Here is a 14,144-nt window from a genome sequence, read left to right as displayed (position 1 = left end):
CCAACCTGGCTGAGTAAGCAAAGCTGTACATGCGGCCTTCCCACACAAGAAATAACTAGTGGAGACTGGCTTTTTGTGGCAATGCACACGAAAAACAACTATCGAAAAGTGACTTTGTGTGGTGGTAATGTACACGAGAAACAACTAGCGGAGAGTGGCTTTGTGTGATAGTGTACACAAGAAACAACTAGTGGAGAGTGGTTTTGTGTGGTAATGTGTACGAGAAACAACTAGCGGAGAGTGGCTTTGTGTGGTAATGTACACGAGAAACAACTAGCGGAGAGTGGTTTTGTGTGGTAATATACACGAGAAACAACTAGCGGAGAGTGGTTTTGTGTTGTAATGTACACGAGAAACAACTAGCGGAGAGTGGTTTTGTGTGGTAATGTACACGAGAAACAACTAGCGGAGAGTGGTTCTGTGTTGTAATGTACACGAGAAACAACTAGCGGAGAGTGGCTTTGTGTGATAGTGTACACAAGAAACAACTAGTGGAGAGTGGTTTTGTGTGGTAATGTGTACGAGAAACAACTAGCGGAGAGTGGCTTTGTGTGGTAATGTACACGAGAAACAACTAGCGGAGAGTGGTTTTGTGTGGTAATATACACGAGAAACAACTAGCGGAGAGTGGTTTTGTGTTGTAATGTACACGAGAAACAACTAGCGGAGAGTGGTTTTGTGTGGTAATGTACACGAGAAACAACTAGCGGAGAGTGGTTCTGTGTTGTAATGTACACGAGAAACAACTAGCGGAGAGTGGCTTTGTGTGATAGTGTACACAAGAAACAACTAGTGGAGAGTGGTTTTGTGTGGTAATGTGTACGAGAAACAACTAGCGGAGAGTGGCTTTGTGTGGTAATGTACACGAGAAACAACTAGCGGAGAGTGGTTTTGTGTGGTAATGTACACGAGAAACAACTAGCGGAGAGTGGTTCTGTGTTGTAATGTACACGAGAAACAACTAGCGGAGAGTGGCTTTGTGTGATAGTGTACACAAGAAACAACTAGTGGAGAGTGGTTTTGTGTGGTAATGTGTACGAGAAACAACTAGCGGAGAGTGGCTTTGTGTGGTAATGTACACGAAAAACAACTAGCGGAGAGTGGCTTTTTGTGGTAATGTACACTAGAAACAAATAGCGGAGAGTAACTTTGTGTGGTAATGTACACGAGAAACAACTATCGGAGAGTGGCTTTGTGTGGTAATGTACACGAAAAACAACTAGCGGAGAGTGGTTTTGTGTGGTAATGTACACCAGAAACAAATAGCGGAGAGTGACTTTGTGTGGTAATGTACACGAGAAACAACTATCGGAGAGTGGCTTTTTGTGGTAATGTACACGAGAAACAACTAGCGGAGAGTGGCTTTGTGTGGTAATGTACACCAGAAACAACTGTCGGAGAGTGACTTTGTGTGGTAATGTACCCGAGAAACAACTAGCGAAGAGTGACTTTGTGTGGTAATGTACACGAGAAACAACTAGCGGAGAGTGGTTTTGTGTGGTAATGTACACGAGAAACAACTAGCGGAGAGTAGCTTTGTGTGGTAATGTACACGAGAAACAACTGTCGGAGAGTGGTTTTGTGTGGCAATGTACACGAGAAACAACTAGAGGAGAGTGGTTTTGTGTGGTAATGTACATGAGACAGAGCTAGCGAAAAGTGGCTTTATGAAAAAAAATTTTCATAGATCTGTTTTTTCTTTTCTCGCCTACAATATCTGTGAAATGGTATTAGCCATATTATTTTTTATTAACACAATTGCAAGAGTTAAATATGGTTGAATACAACAAAGACACTTACTTTACACAATACATATAAATTCAGTTGCTAAAAAAGGTTAGGTTTCGTTGCAATTTTATACAGTCATGCAATGATTTTTACAATGAGGAGCAAAAAAAAAACAAAAAACAAATCAGTGGTTCGTTTATTATAACATATGGAACGATATTATCCGCAGAACAATAATGTAGAACTCTCATCCCAACGAATACCAAGCACTAATTCGTTTGTTGGAACACATAGAACGATATTTTCCGCAGAACGATCATGTAGAACTATCATCCCAATGAATACTAACCACTGGTGAGTTTATTGGAACACATAGAACGATATTTTCCGCAGAACGATCATATGAGAGAATCACTTGACTTGACATATAACGTGGGCGTCATGAAATTGCAATCTTATTTCCAGTGACTTTGTTTTTATGATAAACTTGATCTCCATAAACGGCTCAAGGCAACAAACCCTGGAAACAAGTATGCCAAAACTTGTTAGAATATACAAGTTTCGGGGACAGTTGTTCTGAGGCCCTGTTGCAACCTCGTTTCCAGTGCCTGCTCAAATGCTGTTTTATACGCCACTTCTAGTAACAAGGCAGTAATTTAACTACTTCATAAAAATATATTTATTTATTAAATGTTTGTAGACCTAAGGGGTCCAGAAAAAAAGAGCGTGGAAAAAAGTGTCAAGTTCAGCTCTCCTTCGTCGGGTTTTAATTGATACGAGTCTTTTTTTAGTTTCCACTTTCTGCATTCAAGATGGCGGATGTAGATATACGAGATGCTCAACCCAGTGATTGTAAATTTATTTTACAAATGATTAAAGAATTAGCTGTTTATGAAGACGAACCTGAAAGTAGAGTAAATTTAACCGCGGAAATTTTGCAAGAGGATGGATTTTCCTCTGATAAATGGTTTTACAGTTTAGTTGCCGAAGTGGAAGTAAGCAAAGAAAAGTTGGTTATTGGGTATGCACTGTTTTTTAGGACATATTCAACTTGGGATGGACGTTCAATGAAGATAGAAGATCTTTATGTTAAACCAGAGTATAGAAAACTTGGAGTGGGTCGAAAACTTTTACAAGGAGTCACAGCTAGAGCACTTGAAGAGAAATGCATTCGTGTTCACTGGTGCATTCTTGCTGAAAATGAGCCAGCGATCAAATTTTATGAAAAATTAGGAGGCGAAATTCAACATGAATGGAAAGTGTGTTATTTAGTTGAAGAAAAAATGAAAGCGCTTGTAAAGTAGACACGAGCTGTAGTTTATTATTTTTGAAATTTAATACTTTTTTAAAAAATGCTTCTGTTTTTATTGCTCAGCTTTTTAAATAGTCATTAACTATGGAACACAGTGTTCTGAATTTGCCGGCATGTCGTCCTGCTTGGACTATTTACTAAACCATTTCGGATTTCCTTTTACTTAAGCATGCGTAGTTGGTTGGGTTTAAAGGTTAGACGCTATGCGTTCAAGTGATGAAATGAATGGCTGCATGTTATATTTTTTTTCTAATTTTTTTCTTTTTTACATTCTCCATACAATCCTTATTTTGCCTCAATTTTTTTTTTATATCTTTTAATTATTCTTTGCTTTTTAAGTACTTGTAATAAAACAAACGCAAAATAATTTTTAAACACGTTCTCTTTAGTTAAAAAATTTACGTGTTGATTCTGCACGTGAGTTTATGCTATCTAGCTCTCCACCGCCACCGCTCGAAGAGTATTTTTTATTTTTCCAGCATAGCTCCTAAATTACCGATTTTGATTTAATTTCCACAATCTTTTTTAAAGCCGTTATTCATTATTTTGCGATATAGTTGAGAATTTTCTAAAAACGTAGATAAACATTTTAAGAAACTTGTCAGGCTCAAATAAGAAAAAAGAAAAAATCTCGAATTATTAAAATTTTTAATAGGGTTCAACTTAATGTTAATTTTCCTTACAAAACGTGAAGTATGTGTTATGTTTACAATTAGACGTACGGCTTAAAAACAGGCCAAAAGAATTTAGCATTGGAATAGCGTAGTTTTGTCGTGATTGCAAAGAGGATGTACGGCTTACAATCCGGTTCGCTTAACGGACCCGCTTAACAACGTAACAGATCAGAGAAGTGCTTCGAAACAGGATAACGTTTACAACATGGGTAGAACAGTTCCAGTTTTTTTCTTTTCTCAGTTGCAATAACTGATGCCTATGAACAAATCATAGTGTTATAAACATGAATAGAAAAGATACCGTCAAATACAAAAATAATTCTACTGAATTATATTCTGTCCCCAGCCGTGAAAATAAATTTTTGCGAAAAGATTTATTTAACCCAAACCGCGAAAATATACATTCCTTAAACCACGAAGAAAAGTTACGTACGTTAAATCATGGAGAATCGACGAGTTTTTATAAACTTATAAATTTTATAAACAGCCGAAGGCCAACTCTATAAAGTTCAACCCGTGAAATTAGATCCCAGCAAAACATCGGCAAAGACAATCTGCGAAAATTATATTCGCAAAAAACCAGAAATAGGATGATCCACTGAAAATAGTAATAGACAAGAAAACGGGTTTTTAATCTTTCAATATTTATATTTAGCCCTATTTTCCCTGAATTCGCACTAATAAATATTGAAGTAAACAATAAAACTTTGTGGAGTATAGGTAATATATTGAATACAAAACAAATAATTTACGTAAATCTTATTTGATTGGTTGACTGAAACATATGACATCATCTGATTGGTTGAGAAGGTGTACGACCAAATAACGAAGCAAAAAGATCGTTTCTAAAAGAAAATTGATTAATAAGAACAAAAAGTTATAAGGCAAAAAACGAGTGAAATATTTTCTTAAACTTTTTAAAAAGTCATAGAAACTCTCTTTGAATCGCCAAAATTTAAAGCAAATTTCGATTACCTTGCTTGGTCAGACATGATTCCAACATTTTGAGGTGCCATAAAACTGACCAGTTTCGAATGAACGTCGTATCTAAAAATAGGGATGCGAAAATATAACAAGAAAAAATTAAGCACCGTAACTCATTTTTAGTGGAGAATGTCTAACATCCAAATCTGGTGCGTACCTCATTAGTTAAGAATAAACTTCAAGTAACGTGTTTACATATTAACTTAGAAAGTATTAACTATTGAACGGAACAAGACTGTTTCGTACAAAGTGGTTGCACAACAGCTTTATTTTACACCCCCGCAGAGAGTTGTTTATCATTTCATGCCAACAGGTGAACCAAGAATTCACGAAATACCGACCTGGCAAAAAATGTATAACGGCGAACTCCGTCGATGGGCTAACGGTTGGTGTACATGGACGTATGTAGCCAAATCCTGATTTTGTATGCTGTCCACAAAAAGCAAGGGTGACAAAAACAAAGGCCGGGGTATTATACATTACCGCGATCATCATTTAAACTTATTTGAACGCAAGTAAACATAACCTTCTAAAGATTTGCCTTGATTGTCTGCAAGTAAATTTTTCTTAGAGGAGTTACAGCCATTTACACCTACCTAACTTTGCGCCCTTTACTTGCTCTTGTATCGATTTTTCGTTTAATTTTACTCCTCATCTTTTGGAGTTCCAACCATTGTCTATAAAGATGATCAGGTAAATATGATATTAAAATACAATCGATGCAGAGCGGTATGGCATATAAGCCGTAACCGAAACCAAAATATCAATGATACACCAACATTATTTTGGCTTATTTGGTTTTTTAACAACAGTCGGATTATAAAATAAATCTCTCATAACTCTCTCTCCAACGTAAAAATTTGAAACAATGCTATTATCTTATTTTAAATAATTTTAAGGACTGACATATAACTTCAAATTTTCACCACTGCTTTGTCTACTTTCGCTCACAAAGTTGCAGAGCAGAAAATAAAATCAAAGTAATACCTGCTAGCTGCAACAGGGTCGTTTGAATCTACGTTTGATTTTCTTTCAATCAATTCTTTTAACATCTAAAAGTAAGACAGAATAATTAAGCATGCAATGTTCTTTCTTTTGATTTATATTTTGTGGTTATCCTCAGTAATATCGAAAGATACACCCTTTGAGTTGTTTTTAAAATACGGACAACACAAAGGTGGTTCTAGAGTTTTAACGTTTCCATCTTAGTTACTGTATCCTTTTCTGCACAATTTCTACCTAATTAGAGAAGGCCTTCTGTCGTGACCTCTTGCACACAAGTCGAACGCTCTGCTGACCGACCTACTGGATAATCGTCTGACACACAACTGTGGCTTTTCCGTAGAAGGAGAAGATTAAGTGCAACAATAGAAAGCTGGATGTCGTGTCGCATATAGTCTGAAAAAGTGGTGTGAACCTTACCTCGTGATAAAAATCTCCATCGTCGAATATATTCTCATCATAATCTTTCAAATGAGGGTCAACAACCTGAAAATAACTTTGCGCTACAATTTGAATCCAAGAAGATATACAACTACTTACGTAAGTAACACGAAACAGCTACGAAATTACGGTCCACATCACTAAACTAATACACTAACTAAGTGTGACCTTAGTGAATTAAAGTTTAAGCTACTGGTGTAAACCAAACATTACAAACCACTAGCAACTAGGCAAGGCCTAGCTGCTATTTTATATTGTAAAGAATGCAACTTGTCACATTGAATGGAAATTTTTTTATAGAACAATCCATGTACCCTTCAATGCAAGAATCGGTGGATCAAGCGGTGGGGAATTTTTTAGTGTAAACTTTTCTTTGTATTCTTTCGGTCGTTGCAGTAATAAATGAGAGTCATTTTCAACGTTCGTTTGTGCTTGCTATCGCTCGTTATTGCTTTTTTAGGATCGGTTCTCCCCTGGCACTAATATGGGGTTAGATAGCGGACAAATTCAATATGTCAAATTAGTTTGAAATAGTGACATTCAAATTGAAATATAGATATTGAAATCAAATTTGTGCATCAACATCGTTGTTTAAAATTGAGATTCAGTAAAACAATCAGGTTTCAAGTATTTTCCCACCACTTAATATTCTTCGATTCGAAATACTTCAGTTCAAGGTGAACAACAATCGTTCATAGTTGCTTAAGGTTTTGCTGTTTATCTTATCCCCTTAAAGAGATTAACTTCAAGTGTTTGCTTGGTGAGTTACGCTAGTTCCATAGTCAATATCAAACTTGTTGTAAACATGTTTATTTTGGACCCGCAAAGGAGGCACTTTTATTTGTATAGTTAGAACATGATTTGTGTCGAGATCTATCGTCGTTTTTGCTATCCATATTTACTTGCTTATTTTTAGCTACGTTGTTGGATACCACGCTTTCTTCACGGATTTCAGTTGTTGCTTATCAGTATATGTGTATGATTGCATTTAATAATCATGCACGCTGAATAAAATACACACACATATATAAAAGAAGTCTCACCTCATCTGTGGTATCATCTGTTTTTCCTAATATAGTGTATGGTGAACGTTTGAGTTGAGTTCTTTTAATCAGACGATCTTTATCAGCTAACACCTAGATGTAAACAAAACAGGAGGTTTAGCACGGCTCTATGTCATTTTTTAAAAGAATACACAATGTTTCTTAAGAGGCCTGGGACGATAAAATAAGTGTCATTTAAGGAAAAGAAATTATGTTAATCAATTTATCATAATATCTATGCATTGATAAAGTTTGAATGCACGTTCCTTAATCTATATTATAATACCCGTATACGTCTGTCTGTCTGTCTGTCTGTCTGTCTGTCTGTCTGTCTGTCTGTCTGTCTGTCTGTCTGTCTGTCTGTCTGTCTGTCTGTCTGTCTGTCTGTCTGTCTGTCTGTCAGGCAATATGACACCACAAGTAGTGAGAAGTACGCAATGTATGAAAAGAACGGCTGAACCCGTGGATTTTTCCACGGGCCACTGACTAGTAGGTCTAAAATTACTGATGACAGAAAATGTCAAATTTTGCTACTACTTAATTACTTTATGCAGCATAATTAAATCTGAAATTCTTTAAATGTAAATATCTTGAGGACTAAAAAAGTTTTTTAAAAAATTTAAAAAGACTTGCAACCAACTTTTTAAGTTATATAATACAAGTCCAACATAACTTTATACCTCGGGTTACCCTGAAGAGTATAAAACAGGGGTCTGACTCAAAAAATCTGCTTTAAGTTTCTTATAAAGAAGACGTGTAACAAGGCTTAATATGAACTCCTAATATTCTTAATACGCATTTCTTTACTCTAGTGCGTAAGAGAATGAAAAAATACATCATACACGTCAGTCTATCAATCTATCAAATTTGAAAAAAAAAACATTTCCAACCGATGTCCCTTTAAAAAGATAAAAACAACCCTTTAATGATGTAAAGAAAATAGTTGATGTAAAAATGTTACCTGATTGATCTGCTGTAGAGTAGATTTATCAAATGAACTAAAACTCTAAACAAAAAACACTTTTTGAGTTACCTTTCACGTTACCTTTAAATACATATATTGGGGGAATGTATAAATTTCACCTAATGTTGGATGCGCTTTTTCAGTATTATATTTTATTTATTTATTCATTTATTTTATTTTTCTTCAAAAAAAGGAAAATTTGTAATTGAATTTATAGTTTGTAATAAAAAAATATAGGAATATAAATGAATGAATGAAAGTGTGTTGAAAGAATGTTAAAAATAAAACTGTTTAGAAATAATTGTTTCTTAGTAATTCTAGGCTTTATATTTTTAACCTATAAAAATATTCACGCTAAATAAGTTCTAATTATATCATTGTTGAGAAAAAAAAATTTAAGCAAAAAGCTTTTGCGTTATTATTAACTATGTTCTTGTAAAAAAAGCCTTTAGCATCATTTGTTTTAAAATCATAGTTAAAAACATCTTATTTGAAACATAAATAAGAAACCTGCTTTTATATACCTTGCTGGTTATTTTGCCAGAACTCAATCTTGTTTTTTCATACCATTTGTTGATGGTTGAATCTTGAAAGACTTTCAATGCTTTGTGTCGCTTGCTAATTTCTTCTTCGTATTCATGTATTGTCTAAAACAACAGTCAGATAGTCTCAATATTTTTCAAAGAAAACTATAACCTAAATTCCCATAATTTTAAGCACCACTAGATGTTCTCTCTTTTTCGTGTCTGAAATTATAAGCAGGTGCCTAAAATTAATGTTATCGCTAAACTTCGCAATGTGTTACACAAGATAAAAACATACTAAAAAATGTGAAGACAGATCATACTCTGTGTTTTTGTGTTGACTTATGCTCTGGCAGGGTAACGACAGTTCATACACTGTGTTTTTATTCAACTAAAGTGTCATTGAAGCTGTTTAGTGTTGCTAACAATTGATTTTGTGAACTTTCATGAAAACATTTTTTGCAATTAAAAAATGCTTTCTCACTGTTTTTTGCTATGACAGGTTGCAATATGTGTTGTTATTCATGAAGGTTATTATTCGAAATAGACATTATGTCTAGGTTCACACTGCTGGTATTATCACTTCACTCTAATGTGTAACACACTGTAGTTAATGTTTGTAGTTAATGCTTAACTTGAATGTGTGATGGAACCTATCAGGTCTGTGCTAACCTAGTGTGCAACACCAGATCTTACTGCAGGCTTTGTGACAATAGCCATAGTTTGTCACTCTGTTCGCAAGACAAAGATGTTAAAGGATGCACAAAATATTTAAATACGAAAGAACAAACAAGACACACTTTTTCAAGTTTGGCGTTACTGATGCAATGTATATATCACTGTTCTGTGCTAGTGGCATACAAAACAGTAGGAATTAAAATATGCACAATAGGCGGATTTCCGTGGATTTCTGCGCAAGCTAACAATTTACTAAATACTTTACAGAGAACATACCAGAGTGTGCTTCCTTTTACTTGGAAGATTTAAAATATTTTTAGTGGTCTTTTCTTCCACTTCTTCTTCTTTTTCTTCATCTTCAGTGTCACTTTTTATTTCTTCATCAGACAAAACGTCACTCTTTTTTTTCATCCCAGATGTAAGTAACGTACTTGTCTCAACATTCGTATTTAAAATCATATCTTGCAAAGATAGTAACTGGCGAAGTACATGTAACAGCGATCCTTTTGCTAAAAATTGTAAAATACAAATTGTCGCATTTTATCTATATATGATATCCGTTAAAGTATAATTTCCAGACAAAAATTAGTGAACCCACTAACAGAGTAAATAAATATATAAAAATATAAAATATATACCCACTAACAGAGTATTAATAAATGATATTTCACTTTAAGTAATTTACTGTATACTTTAAAACAATTTACACCACAAAATCCAATCTCAGAAATCAGTCTAAAATTTAATTTATTATATTTTTATTTTTATTGTTTTTAAAAATTTTAAACAATACTCGATAGTCATCCATCTTATGTTGTATTAGTTTCATAAAAAGCAAGAAAAAAATGTGACTCAGCGCATTGCTGGACATAAAAACCAAACCTGTTTCATAAACTTCTTTGACTTGTCCGTGACTTTTGAATTCTTTCATTGTATCATTTTGAGGTAATCGATTGGTAAGTTGTAATGATTTCTGAAGTCTTATTCTTGACTCTAACATTTTGTCAAGGATGGCTAAAAAGGAATTGAAAGTAAATTTTATTATTTGTATGTTCTTCATCAATGATAGACAAACTCTTTATGATAAAAAAATTATTTATTTTTTAACTTGCTTTTAACACATGAAATATGTGGAAAACCTCCTGCGTATTTTGAGAATATATTACACATTCCTTCCATGTATTGCTTTCCATGCATTTTATGTTGTGTCGTTTAAAAAAATAGGTCGCTTCCTAGGCAGAAGCTATACCTACCTACCAGCTGTTAATGGCCAGTATCCACAAATTTAAACAAATGAATATCTTGGGGTATTATTTGATCAAAAAATAAAAAAATCCATATTAAATATTCTACAATTAGAACCATCTTGTTTAAGACCTGACATCAAAACTTATTAATTAATGCACTTGTGCGGCTATTATTTTAGGTATAGCTTCCTGACAAGTAGTGTGAGGGAAAAAGCTTGACTTGTCTCTGGTTGTATGACTGCTTCGACAATAAAACAAGAATCACAGTGTAAGATAGTGAAATAAAGGAAAAGAAAAACAATCAACCTGCAGGACTTGAGAATAACAATCTGGGTAAATTTTCAAATCACATAAAATCTAGCAGGAGCCACTAACAAAAAAAAAACATATGAAAAACAAAGATATGGTCCGAAATGTAAACGGAAATTTTTCATACCTAACTGAGATTTGGTAGCTTCACCTTTCCGTCTGTCTGTCTGCTCTTTTGATTGAGTAAATGTACTAACACCACCCCTGTCATCATCATCATTGTTTTCAAGAAATGAAGTTTTTAAATCATTTGGGATTTTGCTGGGGTCAAATATCATAGCATTATCTGCCAATTTTTCATTCTCATAATTGTCATCTTCAACCATATCACTGTCATCATCATCACTATCATCTTGATCAAGAGCAATATCATCTTCATCTTTACTAGCCTCACTGTCATCATCATCATCCATACCTCCTTTGCCACCCACTGCATCATCCTCATCACTATCAACTTCTGCATCAGATTCTCCTTGGTCTACATTAGGATAGAATGTGTAAATTTAACTTAAACATATAAGATTCTGCCAAACTTCAAAAAGTAAAGTCAATTCAATTAGTTGGCATGCAGGCATAAGTAACTTACAAAAATAACTATTTAAAATAAATTTATTTGGCCAGCAGCCATTAAGAAGTTATACTGCATATCTACAAAGCTAAAAAAATATATATTAAAGCACCAATGTTTTATCTTAAAACCCTACAGGACATTACCACATCAACAAAACACTTAGTTTATATGTGAACATTACTTCACTGGTAAACAAGAACGGCATGTGCAACATGCTTTTTTGCAGTAAAAAGAGTCTTCAATACCAGTTTATTGAAAACAGAAGATCGAGCCTTGTATATATATACAAGTTACACAAGTGGAGTTACACAGTTTTGTAATACTTCAGAGGTTGCAGCTATGACAGACTCGATAAAATTGACAGCACTGTTCTGCATTTCGAGAATAATTTGGGAGAGTTTGGTAATAATTCGAGTCGGGCAAGTTCAGGAGTTATTGACCAAAAAAGAAAATTTTATTTAGAAAGTTGCCCAAGTTTGGCCTCCTAATACATTTTCTTTCACAGTTCCTTACACCTCAAACAGCCCCATATATAAGGCCACCATCAAAAATATGTTATGTTCGCTTCCTGAAGACCCTGCAAGAATGAGTCGGTTGGTCGGGCATATTTTTTCCGGGATTTTTAGATCGAAGTGAGTAAATTCGTTCCCAGTGCTAAAAAAAGTATAGCCTTACTTGACATCGTTTGCAGACCTTTTTTTGCCGGCCTGCAAATTGTCAGTAGCACTAATTTCTACAGGAATTGCTAGGGACGAGGTCAGACCCGTATCACACTATTGATGTCGGTCACGTAAAATTATCTTAATTACTAAAACATGGCTGCATGAAATTGCTGAACCAGTAAATTCTTGTGAGACGAATTTTCTCTTCTTTCTGTAAACAATGACTGTAAGTAAATCCTAAAATATATTTGTGAAAAATATGAAATTGTTCACGCTATTTAGGAGTTGTGGTAACTCAAATTAAAATTTCCGGTTTTTTTTCAGACTTACTGACCCGGGTTTTTATTACCAAAAGTGAGTCAGTTAGAGGACGCTAACATAACATATTTTTGATGGCGGCCTAAGGGCGAGTTCAGGCCACTTTTTTCGAATTAAATTGGCGGTTGTCCTCCGAAACCATCCACACTATCTCGAACTTGCCTGGAATGCCATGCCATGTGGACAGTTAGAAGAAGGCATTTAAAGAGAAAGGAGTTTGTTATTTACCAAGTAGCTAAATCATATCAAAAAACATTAAAAACAGTTTTTTAAGAACTTCAATAACACATTAGAAAGTTTATTTAAATTTTTTATAATCTTTTGTATCAGGCGAAAGTTGTTTATCATAGCCGTTAAAAAGTCTCAAAGGTACATGTAAACACTGGCTGTATATGGGCGAACCCATTCTATGAGGCTTATTAGCACCCTCTTAAATGGACAAAAATCTTGATGGCACCTTTTATCCTTATTCATATAAGACAGCTAGCTAGGTACCTGCCTAGCTATTTAAGGCAACAGCTAAAATAAACTAAATAAAAGTAAACTAAAATTACCCCCATCGTGCCATTTTTTAAAGTCAACTCTTGTTGTTCTTTTTCCTGAGTATTTTGGTTCGTTTTCTGTTTCAGTTACGAGCACTGCCTTTTTGCGCAAATTGCCAAAGGTCCCATCCTCTTGTACTTGTAGTAATTCTTCGGTAGAAGTAACTTTGGCTTTGGTAAGATCATCTTCATCTTCTGGATCGTTAAATGTCACAGAGAAAGCAGGGTTCTCGAGTTCTTTGAGCTGATCACGAAGCGTGTTTGTTTTTTTCACCATCTTTGAAAAACATGTGGGCTTGTTATTGCGAACTATTTTGGAGTTTATGTTGATGATTCGATATTAAACCGAACATGGTACGGAAATATTTTAACTGACTTCCAACATACATAACCGTGGACAAAAATATCGAGACTAAGGCACTTTTTTACTCGTTGTCCCAATATGGACACAAGTGTCAAAAAGTCAAGTCGCTACTTTTGCACAGAAGTAGGCCAGGCAGAGAGCATTGAAAAGTCGCTAGTCACATTATTTAGCACGCTCGCACATCCAAACAATTCACGGGAACCACCATAGTCATTTCTTATGACTATGGAACCACGAAGGCCCGGAAATTCGTGATTAATGGCCTTGCTGATGTCAGCAACAATTAGCACAATTAGCAAGTCCACTCCTTAACATTGACAAGTGAACTTTGACAAGTTCAAGAATATAGAATGAGCCTACGCAATTACTTGTGGTGGCAAACTTCGTTGTCTTTTACCAACATTGTGACCACGATTGTAGTTCCCCGCCAAGGACTTGTTAGGCTTTTTATATTTGGACAGCCTAAATGAAATGTCCGAATATAAAAAGCTTAACAAGTCTTAGGGGCGAGGTTGACTGACTTCTTTTTTTAACCTCGAGAGACAATATCTAAAAGACAAAAAATGCCCCAGGAGACGAGGATTTTTCTTTTTCTTTCCATTTTAATATAAATTTAGGTTCAGTGTAAGTTTGCTGCATCAATTCATCAAAAGCAAATTGACACAGGTTCCAGGGATAGACGTAGTTACTTTACACGCGATTATTATTATTGTTGAAAAATTTCGCGGGAAAAAACTTTCGCGAAAAGGCTTAAAAACTGCGAAACTTTCTGACTTTAAAA

The 14,144-nt window shown here is 34.7% G+C and overlaps 2 protein-coding genes across 2 annotated transcripts; one reads left to right on the top strand and one right to left on the bottom strand.

Annotated features, from left to right (window-relative positions):
• Positions 1-2,183: 2,183 nt before the first annotated feature.
• LOC130625660 (diamine acetyltransferase 1-like) lies at positions 2,184-3,654 on the top strand. The gene has a single exon (XM_057440760.1). It carries the CDS (start codon positions 2,541-2,543, stop codon positions 3,030-3,032), a length of 492 nt encoding a protein of 163 aa, XP_057296743.1. The 5' UTR covers positions 2,184-2,540; the 3' UTR covers positions 3,033-3,654.
• Positions 3,655-4,420: 766 nt separating this feature from the next.
• LOC130625659 (protein AATF-like) lies at positions 4,421-13,331 on the bottom strand. Its single transcript, XM_057440759.1, has 12 exons — positions 13,012-13,331; positions 11,034-11,384; positions 10,233-10,364; positions 9,627-9,859; positions 8,673-8,795; positions 8,146-8,190; positions 7,185-7,277; positions 6,121-6,186; positions 5,686-5,750; positions 5,295-5,375; positions 4,690-4,761; positions 4,421-4,559 (listed from the first exon to the last, which is right to left on the bottom strand). Exons 1-12 carry the CDS (start codon positions 13,274-13,276, stop codon positions 4,505-4,507), a joined length of 1,581 nt encoding a protein of 526 aa, XP_057296742.1. The 5' UTR covers positions 13,277-13,331; the 3' UTR covers positions 4,421-4,504.
• Between the last annotated feature and the right edge of the window lie 813 nt (positions 13,332-14,144).

Source organism: Hydractinia symbiolongicarpus, chromosome 14, assembly GCF_029227915.1.
Source record: "Hydractinia symbiolongicarpus strain clone_291-10 chromosome 14, HSymV2.1, whole genome shotgun sequence".
Classification (NCBI taxonomy): Eukaryota; Metazoa; Cnidaria; class Hydrozoa; order Anthoathecata; family Hydractiniidae; genus Hydractinia; species Hydractinia symbiolongicarpus.
Note: the sequence above shows the minus strand (reverse complement) of the source record. Positions and strands in the feature narration are given on the sequence as shown.